Source organism: Amphiura filiformis, unplaced genomic scaffold (genome assembly GCF_039555335.1).
Source record: "Amphiura filiformis unplaced genomic scaffold, Afil_fr2py scaffold_25, whole genome shotgun sequence".
Classification (NCBI taxonomy): Eukaryota; Metazoa; Echinodermata; class Ophiuroidea; order Amphilepidida; family Amphiuridae; genus Amphiura; species Amphiura filiformis.
In genome coordinates this window covers 1,266,217-1,283,177 of record NW_027305489.1, presented here as the reverse complement: position 1 = coordinate 1,283,177, position 16,961 = coordinate 1,266,217, and the positions used below count along the sequence as shown (strand labels likewise).

Below are 16,961 nucleotides of genomic sequence, written 5' to 3'. Positions count from 1 at the left end.
TAATAATTAGTGTTGATTATTTTTGTGCAATTTGACCTTTTGTAAGTGAGGAATCTAAAGAAGCATAATTTTTTACAAGAAAATAATATACCTGTTAGGCTAAAAATACCAAATTTGTTTCCTATTATAGGTAGCCTGCAAATTTTAATGCAAAATGCGTTATTTTCATTTTTTTTTTAATTTTTAGAATCATGGAGTAGATTAGATATGAAAATTGATAGTAATTGGAGTAAATTGAGGATTCATTCATATTGTTTATAAACCAAATATATGAGAAATAAGCTTTTACAACAATTGTTACAATGTTTTGGAAGGACGACAATTAATTTACAATTTTTTTCTTGATATCGTATATTGATCTTTACATTTGTTATTTTGTTCCCATTTTAAGATTTGGGCGGCAAAAAAGGAAGGGGCAGTAGAAGAAGGATGGCAAAAAATATAGAAAGAAAGGGCGGAAAATTGTTTTAAAATATTTAAATGCCGTGAAACAGGTTTTAGGTTGCTAGCGCTATACTCCACATATGGAGTGTCATTTATAAGTACCACCCCTCAAATTTGAATATCGGGGGATTTACCCCCTTCCCATATCCGGACATCAACAGATACGAAAATAATGATGCGAGGCTGTAATTATTATGTAATAATCTGCATTAATATTGTGTTTTATTTTGTAAAGCACATGTGATACAAAAATAGCAACAATACACATGGTCAAAGTCAATGTAAATCAAGTATCTAAAATAGGTTTTTGTTATATAATATATATACATATTTACATACTGTTTACAAAAGTTATAAGTCTACACGTTTACAACACTACGACGATCTCGTGCAGTCCATGTCAGTCCTAAAATATTTGTTTAAAATATTTACATATTATTTACAAAATCTTAGTTACAACGTCAGTTCGCTTACACGTTCTTTCTTTTTTTCCTTTTCTTTCTTTCTTTCTTTCTTTCCATCTTTACTGTTCTCGTTTAATGTCTTGTTCGCGCAGACAAATTAAAGCAATAATATGTGATTTGAATCAAGAGTAGATTCCCATGTTAGTTTCACTGATCACGTTGTCCCCTTTTAATTTTGAGCAAGACAAAAAAAATAGACGAAGAAAAAAATAAAGTTTTCCTGACAATTCTGCCCTTCAAAATATAATAATTATCTCAATTTTAGAAGAAAAGAAAGAAAAAAATAATTTTTTATAAATCCAATAGAGCTCGTTTATTCTAGAAGTTAAAACCTTACACCTACTGTCCATCATAGAAATCAGTGCGGATGTATTTTGGGAATATTCTAAAATCTCACGATAATTATTATGTTGTTCAAACAATTACTCTATAGTATACATTTACTGGCACATAATACTGGCGTGTGGCTTAATCAAAAGAAGCACATACTCAGCAAGTATATTATACAAACGCGTTTTGGTTTGGTCAAAACGTTTTAATAACATTTAAATATCGGGTTATATAAAGGTCACTACAACAACATTTTTATGTGTAATTGCAAAATATTCTTTAGCAAACATGTTTACAAAATATTTGGTCAACATTTATAAAATTATGCTAGAATGATTTGCACTAAATTTTCAAAAATATTTTCTGAATGTTATCAAAACTTTTGGATAATCCGATATTTAAACGTTTTCTGTAAAACATCCGGTGCTTGCTGGGTACCTACACATTACAACATGTTGTAGTCGTTATAGTTGATGATATTTAGCTTGTGACTTTTTCAACTATTGACTTCTTTTGAAAGTTATTCAAACTTTACCGTTTACCCGAAATTTTACGTCTTTTGTAAAACTTTTCTCTGCTGGGATATCACCATTTGCTTCTAGTGTATTTACCTCTAGTTATTATACAAATCTCATAATAATTTATCATGTGGTTCAAAACTATGAATACATAGTCGTCATATGTGTTTATCATTATTCATTTAGCTTGTGGTTTTCAACATTTCAGTTCATCAAAGTTCGGGTATTAAAAATATATATCAAAGTTCACATAGCAGCAGTATAATGGCATCTTGCAAGAACTTTAAATGTTCGTTTTTGTCAAAGACATATCAAGTTCCACAAAATGGCACAAAATTCACGAGTTGCACAAAACTCTCCAGTTCAAGTTCATAAAATCTCGCAGGCATAAACGGTCTTCTCCGATTTACACGTATCACACCTCACGTTGCAGCACCATTGGAATTGACAATTACATCTAGACTCCACCACAATCTTTGTCCTCGTTACTCTAAGTCCGCATTTAGTGCACAGTCTCTTGCAACTGTGATGCTCCCACGAGGCCAGTTCATCAACCGAAGCATCATCTTTAGGACTTCGCAGACACTCGCGGCCTTCCGTACCACGTGTACCGATGGTAGAATTTGCGTCACAGTAATCAGGGGACTTCTCCAAGTAGACCAAATTCGTCTTTTTCAAAAGAGTTGAATCCTGGCTGGTCTCTCCTTCTTCAGTTCTCGAAGCAACCTTTCCATTGATGAGTTGACCACGAACATAATTTACACGGACGGCATCCAGATATTTCTTCTTGAGTATAGATCCGATGACGCGGAAGTCAGCTAGTTGGTCCCAACACGTTTGGACGGAGCAGCTACCTGACACACCATGACACTTGCATCGTCGTTGCATGTTCTTACGAACAACCTGCCAGGAAAAAAAATAAGAAGAAAAACATTAAACATTGAAATTTACAATTAATCGTACCTGATCAGGGCTAATCAGGATCTGTAATCTCACTCAATAGACATTTCATTTGGGTACATAACATGATATGAACATCTTCTCTCGTCTACCGAAGATAGCAACATCAATATTACATCACAATTTGCTTGCTGCAGTCCGCCGAGTGCGCCGACATACATGCTAATGTCTTTAAAAGTTGACCAAATATTGTATATAATAGGCTACTTATAGTTGTCAATTTTTGTCACATCGTAATCTACTTATTACAAACAAATATATTAGTGTTTTGTATTTTTTTCGTTGACGAAACCCAATGGGATACCTTTCCACTGGTCAAACAAAATGGCAACACGTAGATACTAAATAAACACTAGTTTCAAAACACGTTAGTCGGCTTACCTTTCTTCCAACTTCGTTGTTATGGAGATTGGCGACAGCTCTTGCATCATCACCAGTTTCTAATTCGTCTATGAAATTCTTGGAAAGTCTCTCGCCGAAATTGACATTATCACTACAACCACCCCATTGCCAGTCGTCACCACCTGAGTGAGGGAAAAACAAACAAAATATTAGTTTTAAAATAGCATTAAATGGATAAAGAGTTGCTGGAATTTGTCACTTTTGAATGAATCCATGCCTCTGAAGAATAAAGGCCTAATGGTTTTCACTAAACAGATCTGTAAAGCTATGTAGTCCAAATGCAAGTCCAAAATATTATGCATTTCTAATCTGTTTCAAGAACCATCATCCAAAATAACTTTAATCAAAGTAAAGAGTCACACTTTACCAGCCGTTATGGCAGCATTGCAAAGCTACAAACCGACATAATTGATATCAATAATTTTCTTACCCATTTGTCCGATTTTGCTGTTGTCACATCCGCATTTGGTGAAGTCACCCAGACTACAATTCTTGGTCAATGTAAACATAATTCCGGCAGTGTTGATGGCATGAATGAAAGACATCTCACGAGTCGCTGTATAGATGGAGAAACAAAACAACAAATCATTAACATGATTAAGTGGAATAAACATTTGCCTTTCAGGAAAAGAAAACATATAATCTTTCGTTAACTTTAAATATTCAAGTATCTGAGTGAAAAGCATCCTTGGTAAAATTTAATTTCGTGGACGAAATGCTACTTCATTATTATTCGTAACTAACTAAACTCAAAACGGTAAGTTTCGGTTTTTTTTATATGTATTTATCACTCTTAAATTGCAGGTAAAATCACAACTTACGATTCAATTCGGTGAATAACGACAGCGAGTTGTCGGGACAATTCCATCGATCCCACTTGAATTGATGTTTACACTCCGACATGGCGTGGTTCGCTCCAGCTGCTATGCTGTCAGAATAAGACAAATAGGTCTGTGGAAGAGATGACAAGTGATATGATTAGATGTTATTATTATCAGGTTAATGAAATTTTGGCCTAATTGTATGGGTATGAAAATACAAAACTCGCACAAACGTCAAAAAGAAATACGCGAAAATTTAATCAAATTAAATAGACATTATTGCATTATTTTCAATTTTGGCGAATAGAAACAAACGTCAAAAAACAAGCACAATTTCAAAATTAAACTTATTTCGTTCCACGGGGTCAGAAATAAATAATAATCCTAACAAGGCAAGTATGTGAATATCAGTTTTTTTCTGTTCATTTCTGGTTACTTATGTTTCGCAATGGTTTCCTGATCTAAACAAAATCCATTAATACTACTAAGCTACTCTCCTCTTGTAATCATAAAAACAAGTCACATTCTAATGAGAAAACAGTAGATCTACTCAGGATAAAAATAACATTCAACTTGTAACATATATTTCAAAATTCAATGTCAGATGGTAAATGAAAATTCTTACCTTTGAACCAGCTAGGAGTAGATTAGTTGCTTGTGACCTGTCAAATAACCAAAAAAGAAAACAATCTTATAAGACTTATACTCAATACTGTGTTATTAAAGCTACACGATCCTTTGTAAGTTTTTCAAACAAATTCATCAGGTTTAGTAAATAACATAGTAAGTTTTCTTCAAATTGCTTTACTAGGTAGGCCTATTATTCCAAATTTACTTATCTAATCCATTCATTTATTTTCGTGTGCTCAACAAATTGTAATAGAAGAAATAATTACTATATAGATATATAATTAAAAATTTACCAAATTACATCTTAACTCCAACAAATGTATGAAAAAAATGTTGCTAAATACTTACCAGCAATGTACCTGCATCGCAGATAGCAAACAACAAAACAAAACTGCAGCAAGTTGACGAAACATGATGAAGAATATTCAAGCAATTAATGGTATAATTCCAATTTCCAATATCAGAGTATTATTCCAACAAATATTAATACACTAAGCGAGATGAGCTGTTGTTCTGACGGTAGCTAAAGCAATTGTGACGTTGAAAAGAACTTGCAGTTGAATTCCATAGGAGGATCGACCCATATATGTATTGAAATAACTTCCTTTGCGTGTGCCTAAAAGACAATCGACATCAAACGTCGGCTGCCGCACCCACAGTGCGCCGCGCCATTTCCTCTCTAGTTCATTGAGACGGAAAAGAAAGAAACGATCGAAACGCGTCTGCGCGCATTTCCTTGTGTAAAATACTAGGAGTACATTTCCTCTGATCAAACTGGTGGGAAATATAAAACATTTGACGCAAGTGTGCAATATATTGAGTGCATAAAAACAGAACTTGCTATGTACAAAATTTATATTTTTAAAAGTTTAAAGGTTTTGTCCCAGTTTGATTCGTTATGAAAAATAAAAACAATTGAACATGAGATATATTGTATTAATCTTGCTATGATTTCTTTATTTTTGTTTGAATTAAACAATAAACATCAACATTAAACAACAAGCAAGAATATAAGTATATGCAAGAATATAAGTATATAAAAACACGAAAGACACAAAAAGACTGTATTAAGTAAAATGACACGGAGGAGGTGATCAAAAGGCCATGGGGGCCAGAAGTGGTCATCCCCTAAAACATCTATCACAAATAAAATAAAGAAATAAAGCTATCATTATTATCAAAAGCAAGTTTTGCGAGTAAAGGTGTCAGGACATCAGGTCCTACCCTTTGGAATGACCTTCCTCTCGGATTAAAAAAATGCTATGAATGTTAAAGAAATCAATTTAAGAAATATTTATTGAATTAAAGTTGGTTGTAATTTCATGTACATGCTTCTTTTGAGCGAATATAATGGCTTACTTTATCTACAGATTTGTGTATGCTTCTATGTTTATACATTAATGTTTATGTCATTTCATTGGTGTTAATTTCCTTTATGTGACGGAAACATTATTTTAATCTTGTTTGTGATAGATGTTTTAGGGGCCGGGATGACCACTTTTGGCCTCCATGGCCTTTTTATCATCTCCTCCATGTCATTATTACACTCATTTTACAGACTTTTTGTGTCTTTCGTGTTTGTATATACTTATATTCTTGTTTGTTGTTTTTAAACATTAAAATGTTGATGTTTATTAAATACTATATTATATGTTATTACCAATGTCCTACTGTTCCTGTTATGGATATTATTTCGAAAAGATCACGTTAGTTTGGGATGGGAGAACCTATTTCTTTTTAGGAGTATATTTCACAAATATACGCTATAGGTGTGATGCTTGCTTCTATATGTACGAATATAGGGTAATAATTTTTTTTCATTATCGGACCTAATTAATTATTCATACGGTTTGATTTGTATTAATTAGTTGATTAAATCTTTAACAGTAACTTCTTTCAGTCATAAATAATCATTCCAAACCAGAAATAAAGCAATATCTCTTTGTCACTTATTTTACACTATTGCTTGCCATTCTTAATATCGGTGGTTTTACCAGAGGACGCTATCATTGACATCTGCGAGTTCAAACATCCCGCCTTCAACTTTCGGCATATTAAGCGGACTAGGACACCGCGTACGATGTGATATTTCAATGCGTGATTGACAGGCAAATTGCAGAAATTAATAAAATATAAAATGATTCATGATTAATGATTATGCTAAACATGTTAGAATATATAAACTCCAGAGTTTTGGTGTGCATGGCCATGAACTCAGATGGTTTGAATCTTACCTTTCTGATCGTCAACAGGTTACTAAAATAGGTGATAATGTGTCAAGTTCAGCAGCAGTAAAGTTTGGTGTCCCCCAAGGATCAATCCTTGGGCCCCTTCTTTTTACGTTGTACATTAATAATCTTGCCAATGTTGTCACTGACACTAACTCTAAAGTCACCTTATATGCTGATGACACAGCTATTTTTGTTACGGGTAAGTCTGTCAGTGACATCAATGACAGAATGAATACAGAAATCAGTAAGGTTGCTAAGTGGCTTAACAAAAATTATCTCACCCTCAATATAAAAAAGACCAAGGCTATGCTTCTATGCACTCAACAAAAATGTCTCGTAAAAATGATGATTTGAAGGTGTATATAAATAATGCTTTAATTGAAAATGTGTATAAATTCAAATATCTGGGTGTTTGGCTGGATCCAGCCCTAAACTGGAATGAGCAAATTAACAAAATCTGTAAAACTGTTTCTAAACGTAATGGTCTGCTGCGCAGACTCAGAAAGGTTTTACCTCAAAAAACCCTCAATCCCTTGTATAAAGCTCTTATTTTACCTCACATGGACTACTGCGACTCAGTGTGGGGAAATGCTGGTAAGACCTTACTGAAAACGCTTGACAGGTTGCAAAATACTGCTGGCAAAATAATCCTTGGTCTCCCACGCAGATACCCCACTGATGTTCTTCTTAATACCTTGAAGTGGGACAAACTTGACGATCGTCGCAATATCCACCTTAACATCATGGTCTATAAGAGCCTTAGCAACATCCTCCCACTGCCTTTATGTAACATCTTTTCCACAGTTAGTAACAGTCATGGCCACTCCACTAGGTCCGCATCCCAAGGTAATCTTGTCCCTCCAACAAACCGCAGTGCCGCTGCCAAAAGGAAATTCTCCTCCAGAGGTGTACTGTCCTTTAACCTTCTCCCCACCAGAGCAAAAAATCCATTGCCAGCTACAGTTGGTTATTTTAAATATGCTTGTAAGCCCTAAGTAAATTACACCTTTTGATGTCCTATAGTGCAATATCACTGTTTTTATATATCATTGTTGTTTGTATGTAAATTTTATGCCTAGCTGGTCTAGTTTTTGATTGTATTCCTAATTTTGTTAAATTGTGCAATCTGATATATGCTTATGTAATGTATTTTAAAATGTATTGTTTATTTTTTGATGTTTTACGTTTGACCCCTGGGCCAAACTGAAAAACAGTGTTTACACTGAGTTTTGTTACCCAGGCAAAAGAAGTTTTAATAATAATAATAATAATAATATTGAAGGATAGTGTTTAGCCATATGCATGTATTATGTACAGAGGATGTTTAAAGACATTCCCATAACCCAATGGGGTTTCTGACCATGGTATGTCTGCCTTTTGTACACATGTGGCACAGTTGACCATACCTTGCATTGGGATTGTGTGCACATATCTGCTGTTTTCATCCTTTTATTTAACATTCAAAACATTGAGACTTATGAATAAAATTAATGCAGTGGGACAATATGAATGTTTCCTGTATAAGAAAATCAAATATTAGTCATAAGTCTCAACTATTACGTCGTAGCTCGTTGGCTGCAGTTTTAAAATTGCCATTTTGTGTGTGTGTGGCAAAGTGTGTGACATTTTTGAGTTCAAACATCCCGCCTTCAAGTTTCGGCATATTAAGCGGATTAGGACACCGCATAAGATGTGGTATTTCAATCCGTGATTGACAGGCAAATTGTCGAAATTAAGAAGAAAAAAAAAATAATTAATTTAATTCAAACAAATTTGAATTGAATATAGAAGGCCTATTGTGGTGCGCGTGCACAGGGGAAATAACTAACGAGTTATATGAAATTTAAAATAGAGTCAAAGCCCGTGTATTTCTAAACACATAATTATTGCCATCACTTACCTGCTGAACATGTTAGAGTAATTTAGAGTGTTTAGCCATTTTTTGCATGTATTATGTAGATATAATAATATTTATTATTATTAGCTTTATTAAAAACGATACTAAAGCTATAATATGTGATTTGTAAAAAACGTGCAAAAGAGTCCTCTGTAATGGTATCAATCTTTACTGTCATCATGTTACAATAATTCAGAGTCTTTTTTAGTTCGTATCAAAGTTCGAGTATTAAAAATATATCAATATCAAATATATTCACATAGCAACAGCATCTTTGCACCTTGTGTTGCACCTTATTGTGCATCATAATGCAAGAACCTTGAAAGTATGTTTTATTATGTTTATTATTTTAATAAAATTGCACTGAATTGAATTGAAGGCTAATTGCCTTTTCCAGTTCCTGTTCGGACTCTATTATTACATTATTGACATCTTCGAGTTCAAAAATTCCGCCTTCAACTTTCGGCAAACCGGAGTAGGACACCGCGTAAGATGTGGTATTGTGGAGGTGGAAAAAACGCCTATGTAGACCAAATCTTTCTTTCTTTCTTTCGTTCTTTCTTTTTTTTTTTTTCTTTCTTTCCATCTTTACTGTTCTCGTTTAATGTCTTGTTCGCGCAGACAAATTAAAGCAATAATATGTGATTTGAATCAAGAGTAGATTCCCATGTTAGTTTTCACTGATCACGTTGTCCCCTTTTAATTTTGAGCAAGACAAAAAATAGACGAAGAAAAAAAGAAAGTTTTCCTGACAATTCTGCCCTTCAATATATAATAATTATCTCAATTTTAGAAGAAAAGAAAGAAAAAAATCCAAAGCTGAATCTAATAATTAAAGAAAGATTGTATATATTTTGTTTAATTTGAGGAAGATCTTAATCATCTAAAAAATGGATGCTTTTACAGTATTGATTCCTTCGAGTTCAAACATCCGCCTTCAACTTTCGGCATAATAGGATTTAGGACACCGCGTAAGATGTGCCGTGGTATTTAAATCCCTCGTGATAATTAGTCCGTGATTGACAAGCAAGTTGCAGAAATTTAGAAAAACCAAGGCCAAGTATCTGTCATTCATCTACAAATCGTATTTGTTATTGGCTTTTATATAAATAATATTCATTGCAATAAATATGCACCAGTATGTTTGGTACGCGTAGCTGAGCTTTTTTATCGCAATACCTTGATAATAATAATGACTTGTTTATATGAAGATAAAGTCATCGCCTCGATAATCATGATAATATTAATTAGTGTTGCTTATTTTTGTGCAATTTGACCTTTTGTAAGTGAGGAATCTAAAGAAGCATAATTTTTACAAGAAAATAATATACCCGTTAGGCCAAAAATACCAAATTTGTTTCCTATTATAGGTAGCCTGCAAATTTTAATGCAAAATGCGTTATTTTAATTTTTTTTTTAATTTGTAGAATCATGGAGTAGATTAGATATGAAAATTGATAGGTATTGGAGTAAATTGAAGATTCATTCATATTGTTTATAAACCAAATATATGAGAAATAAGCTTTTACAATAATTGTTACAATGTTTTGGAAGGACGACAATTAATTTACAATTTTTTTCTTGATATCGTATATTGATCTTTACATTTGTTATTTTATTCCCATTTTAAGATTTGGGCGGCAAAAAGGAAGGGGCAGTAGAAGAAGGGTGGCAAAAAATATAGAAAGAAAGGGCGGAAAATTGTTTTAAAATATTTAAATACCGTGAAACAGGTTTTAGGTTGCTAGCGCCATAATCGACATATGGAGTGTCATTTATAAGTACCACCCCTCAAATTTGAATATCGGGGGATTTACCCCCTTCCCATATCCGGAAATCAACACATATGAAAATAATGATGCGAGGCTGTAAGTATTATGTAATAATCTGCATTAATATTGTGTTTTATTTTGTAAAGCACATGTGATACAAAAATAGCAACAAAACACATGGTCAAAGTCAATGTAAATCAAGTATCTAAAATAGGTTTTTGTTATATAATATATATATACATATTTACATACTGTTTACACAAGTTATAAGTCTACACGTTTACAACACTACGACGATCTCGTGCAGTCCATGTCAGTCCTAAAATATTTGTTATGTTTAAAATATTTACATATTATTTACAAAATCTTAGTTACAACGTCAGTTCGCTTACACGTTCTTTCATTCTTTCTTTTTTCTTTCTTTCTTTCTGTCTTTCTTTCTTTCCATCTTTACTGTTCTCGTTTAATGTCTTGTTCGCGCAGACAAATTAAAGCAATACTATGTGATTTGAATCAAGAGTAGATTCCCATGTTAGTTTTCACTGATCACGTTGTCCCCTTTTAATTTTGAGCAAGACCACAAAAAAATAGACGAAGAAAAAAAGAAAGTTTTCCTGACAATTCTGCCCTTCAATATATAATAATTATCTCAATTTTAGAAGAAAAGAAAGAAAAAAATATTTTTTTATAAATCCAATAGAGCTCGTTTATTCTAGAAGTTAAAACCTTACACCTACTGTTCATCATAGAAATCAGTGCGGATGTATTTTGGGAATATTCTAAAATATCACGATAATTATTATGTTGTTCAAAACAATGACTCTATAGTATACATTTACTGGCACATAATACCGGCGTGTGGCTTAATCAAAAGAAGCATATACTCAGCAAGTATTTTGAGCTATTATACAAACGCGTTTTGGTTTGGTCAAAACGCTTTAATAACATTTAAATATCGGGTTATATAAAGGTCACGAAAACGTTTTAAAACGTTTTATATGAAAAAAACATTTTTATGTGTAATTGCAAAATATTTGGTCAACATTTATAAAATTATGTTAGAATGATTTGCACTAAATTTTCAAAAATATTTTCTGAATGTTATCAAAACTTTTGGAGAATCCGATATTTAAACGGTTTCTGTAAAACATCCGGTGCTTGCTACAACATGTCGTAGTCGTTATAGTTGATGATATTTAGCTTGTGACTTTTTCAACTATTGACTTCTTTTGAAAGTTATTCAAACTTTACCGTTTACCCGAAATTTTAACGTCTTTTGTAAAACTTTTCTTTGCTGGGATATCACCATTTGCTTCTAGTGTATTAGAGCTTGTACAGGGTGAGTCAAAAAAAGTGCAATAGAGAAAAGAATCCATTTTTACTTAAGAACCGAGTTGAACTTTTTAGATTTCAAAACATTTTATATATAGTATATCCATCATTGACCTTGTGTGTAAAAATTAAGGAATTAGCATTTACCGTTTTGTTTTTATAACACATTTTATAGCGCTATGTTTAATGTTTGTCCAAGAGATATCTAAAATTTGAATGTCAGCCCACTATGTGTAAGGTAAAATAAAATGGAGCACCCAAAGTGTTATTGCCCTTTGTCTTGTTTAAGGAGAAGAAACATTATTTGTTGTTATTTTCGTTTTACCTTTACTTTAAAGATGTTTATTCTCTATCAAAAACATACAAATTTGCAGGCGAGTTTTTCAAATGTCAAAATGAAATGCGCGCAAATTGAAATGGAGTGAACTACAAAATATCCAGTAAGTTGGACATATTGGGATTAAAAAACTGGAGTTGGAGTCGAGCTAGGTATGAAGGACTTAAAGTAATGTTAGAAAGTTTGTTTGAACAGAAAAAAAGAATTTAAAATAACGCAAAAATCAACCTTATTTAAGTTAAAGTCAGTTTCAGATATGGTACCTTGACCGCGCACTGTGTGCTCTCATTCAAAAGGTACCTCGTGGACAAATAACGAAATTGGGTATCGCAACAACAGGACCCATCAAAATTAAACGGTAGTTGCGATTCACTTCATATTTTCACAGAAGGTGGCCATTGAGTGTAGCTATTGGGAAAGTTCGATTTGGTTCTTACATAAATATCGATTCTTTGCTCTATTGCAGTTTTTTTGACTCACCCTGTATTTACCTCTAGTTATTATACAAATCTCATAATAATTTATCATGTGGTTCAAAACAATGAATACATAGTCGTCATATGTGTTTATCATTATTCATTTAGCTTGTGGTTTTCAACATTTCAGTTCATCAAAGTTCGGGTATTAAAAATATATATCAAAGTTCACATAGCAGCAGTATAATGGCATCTTGCAAGAACTTTAAATGTTCGTATTTGTCAAAGACATATCAAGTTCCACAAAATGGCACAAAATTCACGAGTTGCACAAAACTGTCCAGTTCAAGTTCATAAAATCTCGCAGGCATAAACGGTCTTCTCCGATTTACATGTATCACACCTCACGTTGCAGCACCATTGGAATTGACAATTACATCTAGACTCCACCACAATCTTTGTCCTCGTTACTCTAAGTCCGCATTTAGTGCATAGTCTCTTGCAACTGTGATGCTCCCACGAGGCCAGTTCATCAACCGAAGCATCATCTTTAGGACTTCGCAGACACTCGCGGCCTTCCGTACCACGTGTACCGAAGGTAGAATTTGCGTCACAGTAATCAGGGGACTTCTCCAAGTAGACCAAATTCGTCTTTTTCAAAAGAGTTGAATCCTGGCTGGTCTCTCCTTCTTCAGTTCTCGAAGCAACCTTTCCATTGATGAGTTGACCACGAACATAATTTACACGGACGGCATCCAGATATTTCTTCTTGAGTATAGATCCGATGACGCGGAAGTCAGCGAGTTGGTCCCAACACGTTTGGACGGAGCAGCTACCTGACACACCATGACACTTGCATCGTCGTTGCATGTTCTTACGAACAACCTGCCAGGAAAAAAATAAGAAGAAAAACGTTAAACATTGAAATTTACAATTAATCGTACCTGATCAAGGCTAATCAGGATCTGTAATCTCACTCAATAGATATTTCATTTGGGTACATAACATGATATGAACATCTTCTCTCGTCTACCGAAGATAGCAACATCAATATTACATCACAATTTGCTTGTTGCAGTCCGCCGAGTGCGCCGACATACATGCTAATATCTTTAAAAGTTGACCAAATATTGTATATGATAATAGGCTACTTATAGTTGTCAATTTTTGTCACATCGTAATCTACTTATTACAAACAAATATATTAGTGTCTTGTCTTTTTTTCGTTGACGAAACCCAATGGGATACCTTTCCACTGGTCAAACAAAATGGCAACACGTAGATACTAAATAAACACTAGTTTCAAAACACGTTAGTCGGCTTACCTTTCTTCCAACTTCGTTGTTATGGAGATTGGCGACAGCTCTTGCATCATCACCAGTTTCTAATTCGTCTATGAAATTCTTGGAAAGTCTCTCGCCGAAATTGACATTATCACTACAACCACCCCATTGCCAGTCGTCACCACCTGAGTGAGGGAAAAACAAACAAAATATTAGTTTTAAAATAACATCAAATGGACAAATAGTTGCTGGAATTTGTCACTTTTGAATGAATCCATGCCTCTGAAGAATGAAGGCCTAATGGTTTTCACTAAACAGATCTGTAAAGCTATGTAGTCCAAATGCAAGTCCAAAATATTATGCATTTCTAATCTGTTTCAAGAACCATCATCCAAAATAACTTTAATCAAAGTAAAGAGTCACATTTTACCAGTCGTTATGACAGCATTGCAAAGCTACAAACCGACATAATTGATATCAATAATTTTCTTACCCATTTGTCCGACTTTGCTGTTGTCACATCCGCATTTGGTGAAGTCGCCCAGACTACAATTCTTGGTCAATGTAAACATAATTCCGGCAGTGTTGATGGCATGGATGAAAGACATCTCACGAGTCGCTGTATAGATGGAGAAACAAAACAACAAATCATTAACATGATTAAGTGGAATAAGAATAAACTAAACTTAACATTTGCCATTCTGCAAAAGATAACATATAATCTTTCGTCAACTTTAAATATTTGAGTGAAAAGCGTCCTTAATAAAATGTTCCATCCTGGACGAAATGCTACTTCATATATATAAATATTCGTAACTAACTGAAAAGTTTCTTTACATGTATTTATCACTCTTAACACTAAAACAGGTAAAATCACAACTTACGATTCAATTCGGTGAATAACGACAGCGAGTTGTCGGGACAATTCCATCGATCCCACTTGAATTGATGTTTACACTCCGACATGGCGTGGTTCGCTCCAGCTGCTATGCTGTCAGAATAAGACAAATAAGTCTGTGGAAGAGATAACAAGGCAAGTATGTGAATATCAGTTATTTCTATTCATTTCTTGTTTCGCAATGTTAAGCGAAGTCGTAAAATAACTTCCTGATCTAAACAAAATCCATTAATACTACTACTAGGCTACTCTCCTCTTATAATAAACGTGTCAAATTAGTTTCTTTAATCAGAGAAAAATACAAGCAAAAATTCAAAATCAAATCAACTTAATCAAGCATTAAAAAGGGATCTGAAATAAATATAAATAATCCTATGAAGCAAGTATGCGATCAGGTTTGATTCATTTATTTATTTTATTAATAAAGCAATAGGCATAGGCCATAAAAGAATTTCCTGATCCAATAAGCAAATGCAGCAAGACTAGATCGATTGATCGATGCCAATAGAGTAAGCAATCAATATCGATGGGTCATCCTTTCATGAACAGACCCACCATGAGACTAATTAGATAATGACGTCCCAAATTCATTACCAAGTTTACCGCCATGAAAATTAACAACCCCATATCGACCTAAAAACTTGGCAATTGTCATTCTAAGCCTTTTCCAAGTATTAAGTCAACCAGCACCGTATATGGTATGCAAAAGTGACGTCATGTTGACATCGTATGTTTCCTTTTATATCACCAAGATTCAGAATTTGTAATTTCCCCGGGAATTTCCCCCATTGAGTGTAAGAAATTTTACTTCGATTAAACAGACTTCAATAAATTATTCACAACCTTAGTTACATTCTAACGAGAAAATAGTCGATTTCAATACTCTCGGGAAAAACAGAACGACAACAATTCTTACCTTTGAACCAGCTAACAGTAGATTAGTTGCTTGTGACCTGTCAAATAATTAGAAAAGAAAACAATCTTTTAAGACTTATACTCAATACTGTGCTATTACACAATTCTTTATATTTGTTTTGTATCAACCGTCACGATATAGATAATGCATATATAATTTAATTAAAGCAATCATCAATATAAACAATGTCATATGTGACTAAAGATTCACTAATAACAATTATTACATTAAGATATTTTCCCACTTATAAGTGTACGGTTTTTAATAAATAAAATCAGTATGAGTGTATTAATAACTAATAAGAAATATATGTTTTTAGACGCACTTAAGATGCATTCCTAACTTGTCAATCCTGAAAAAGTACTTGGAGAACTACTAGATGTATAATAAAAATTTACCAAATTTAACTCCCAGAAAACTGTACAATAAAGACATTTTTGCAAAATACTTACCAGCCATTAATGAAGCAATGTACCTGCATCGCAGATAGCAAACAACAAGACAAAACCGCAGCAACTTGACGAAACATGATGAAGAATATTCCGCAGAGTTATAATGTAATTCAAGCTATTGATTACCGTATGTTAAGGGTATATTCCAATTTCCAATATCAACGTATTACTCCAACAAATATTAAAGAAGTAACACTAAGCGAGATGAGATGTTATTCTGACGGTAGCTAAAGCAATTGTGAGTGACGTTGAAAAGAACTTGCAGTTGAATTCCATAGGAGGATTGACCTATATATGTATTGAAATAACTTCCTTTGCGTGCGTCTAAAAGACAATCGACATCAAACGTAGGCTGCCGCGTCAAAAGTTCGCCGCGCCATTTCCTCTCTAGTCGATCGAAACGCGCCTGCGTATTTCCTTGTGTAAAGTACAAGTAGTACATTGAATATTTCATCTAATCGAATTTGTGGAAAATGTGAAATAATTGACGCGGTGTGCAATATAATTGAGAGCTTAAAGCCGTAGACAAATTTATGTTTTAAGTTTAAATATTTAATTCGTTCTGGAAAATGAATACAATAGCTGTTTTGGGTTTTTTTTTTCTTGAACATGGGATAATAATATTGTATTATTTTTACTATCATCAATCAATCAATCAATCAATCAATCAATCAATCAATCAATCAATCAATCAAGTTTGATTGATGATATGATAGTAATACTAATAATGATATAATATTACTATTATTATCCCATGAAAGAAAAATAACAGAGATTGTATTCATTTTCCAGAACGAATTAAATGTTAAAACTTAATAATTATTACTATCTGCAAAAACAGCAAATCAACACTTAATA

The 16,961-nt window shown here is 33.3% G+C and overlaps 1 protein-coding gene across 2 annotated transcripts; it reads right to left on the bottom strand.

Moving 5' to 3' along the window:
- Positions 1-1,222: 1,222 nt before the first annotated feature.
- Positions 1,223-16,339, bottom strand: LOC140143696 (protein Wnt-8a-like). Of its 2 annotated transcripts, none has more exons than XM_072165512.1 (6): positions 16,104-16,339; positions 15,652-15,688; positions 3,940-4,069; positions 3,549-3,674; positions 3,098-3,240; positions 1,223-2,659 (listed from the first exon to the last, which is right to left on the bottom strand). In XM_072165512.1, the coding sequence occupies exons 1-6, from the start codon at positions 16,178-16,180 to the stop codon at positions 2,126-2,128; spliced, it is 1,047 nt and encodes a 348-aa protein (XP_072021613.1). In that variant the 5' UTR covers positions 16,181-16,339; the 3' UTR covers positions 1,223-2,125. The 2 variants fall into 2 exon arrangements, with proteins under 2 accessions (XP_072021613.1, XP_072021612.1); XM_072165511.1 differs by lacking the exons at positions 1,223-2,659; positions 3,098-3,240; positions 3,549-3,674; positions 3,940-4,069 and adding exons at positions 12,627-13,439; positions 13,880-14,022; positions 14,331-14,456; positions 14,722-14,851.
- Positions 16,340-16,961: the final 622 nt, after the last annotated feature.

What these genes read in the sequence shown, in the direction of transcription:
- LOC140143696 (XM_072165512.1), bottom strand. Translation starts at nt 16,180, where the DNA reads ATGTTTCGTCAAGTTGCTGCGGTTTTGTCTTGTTGTTTGCTATCTGCG. An exon ending in TACTGTTAGCTGGTTCAAAG is followed by an intron (nt 4,070 to 15,651) that starts GTAAGAATTGTT and finishes TCTCTTCCACAG; the next exon opens with ACCTATTTGTCTTATTCTGA. An exon ending in GTTATTCACCGAATTGAATC is followed by an intron (nt 3,675 to 3,939) that starts GTAAGTTGTGAT and finishes CCATCTATACAG; the next exon opens with CGACTCGTGAGATGTCTTTC.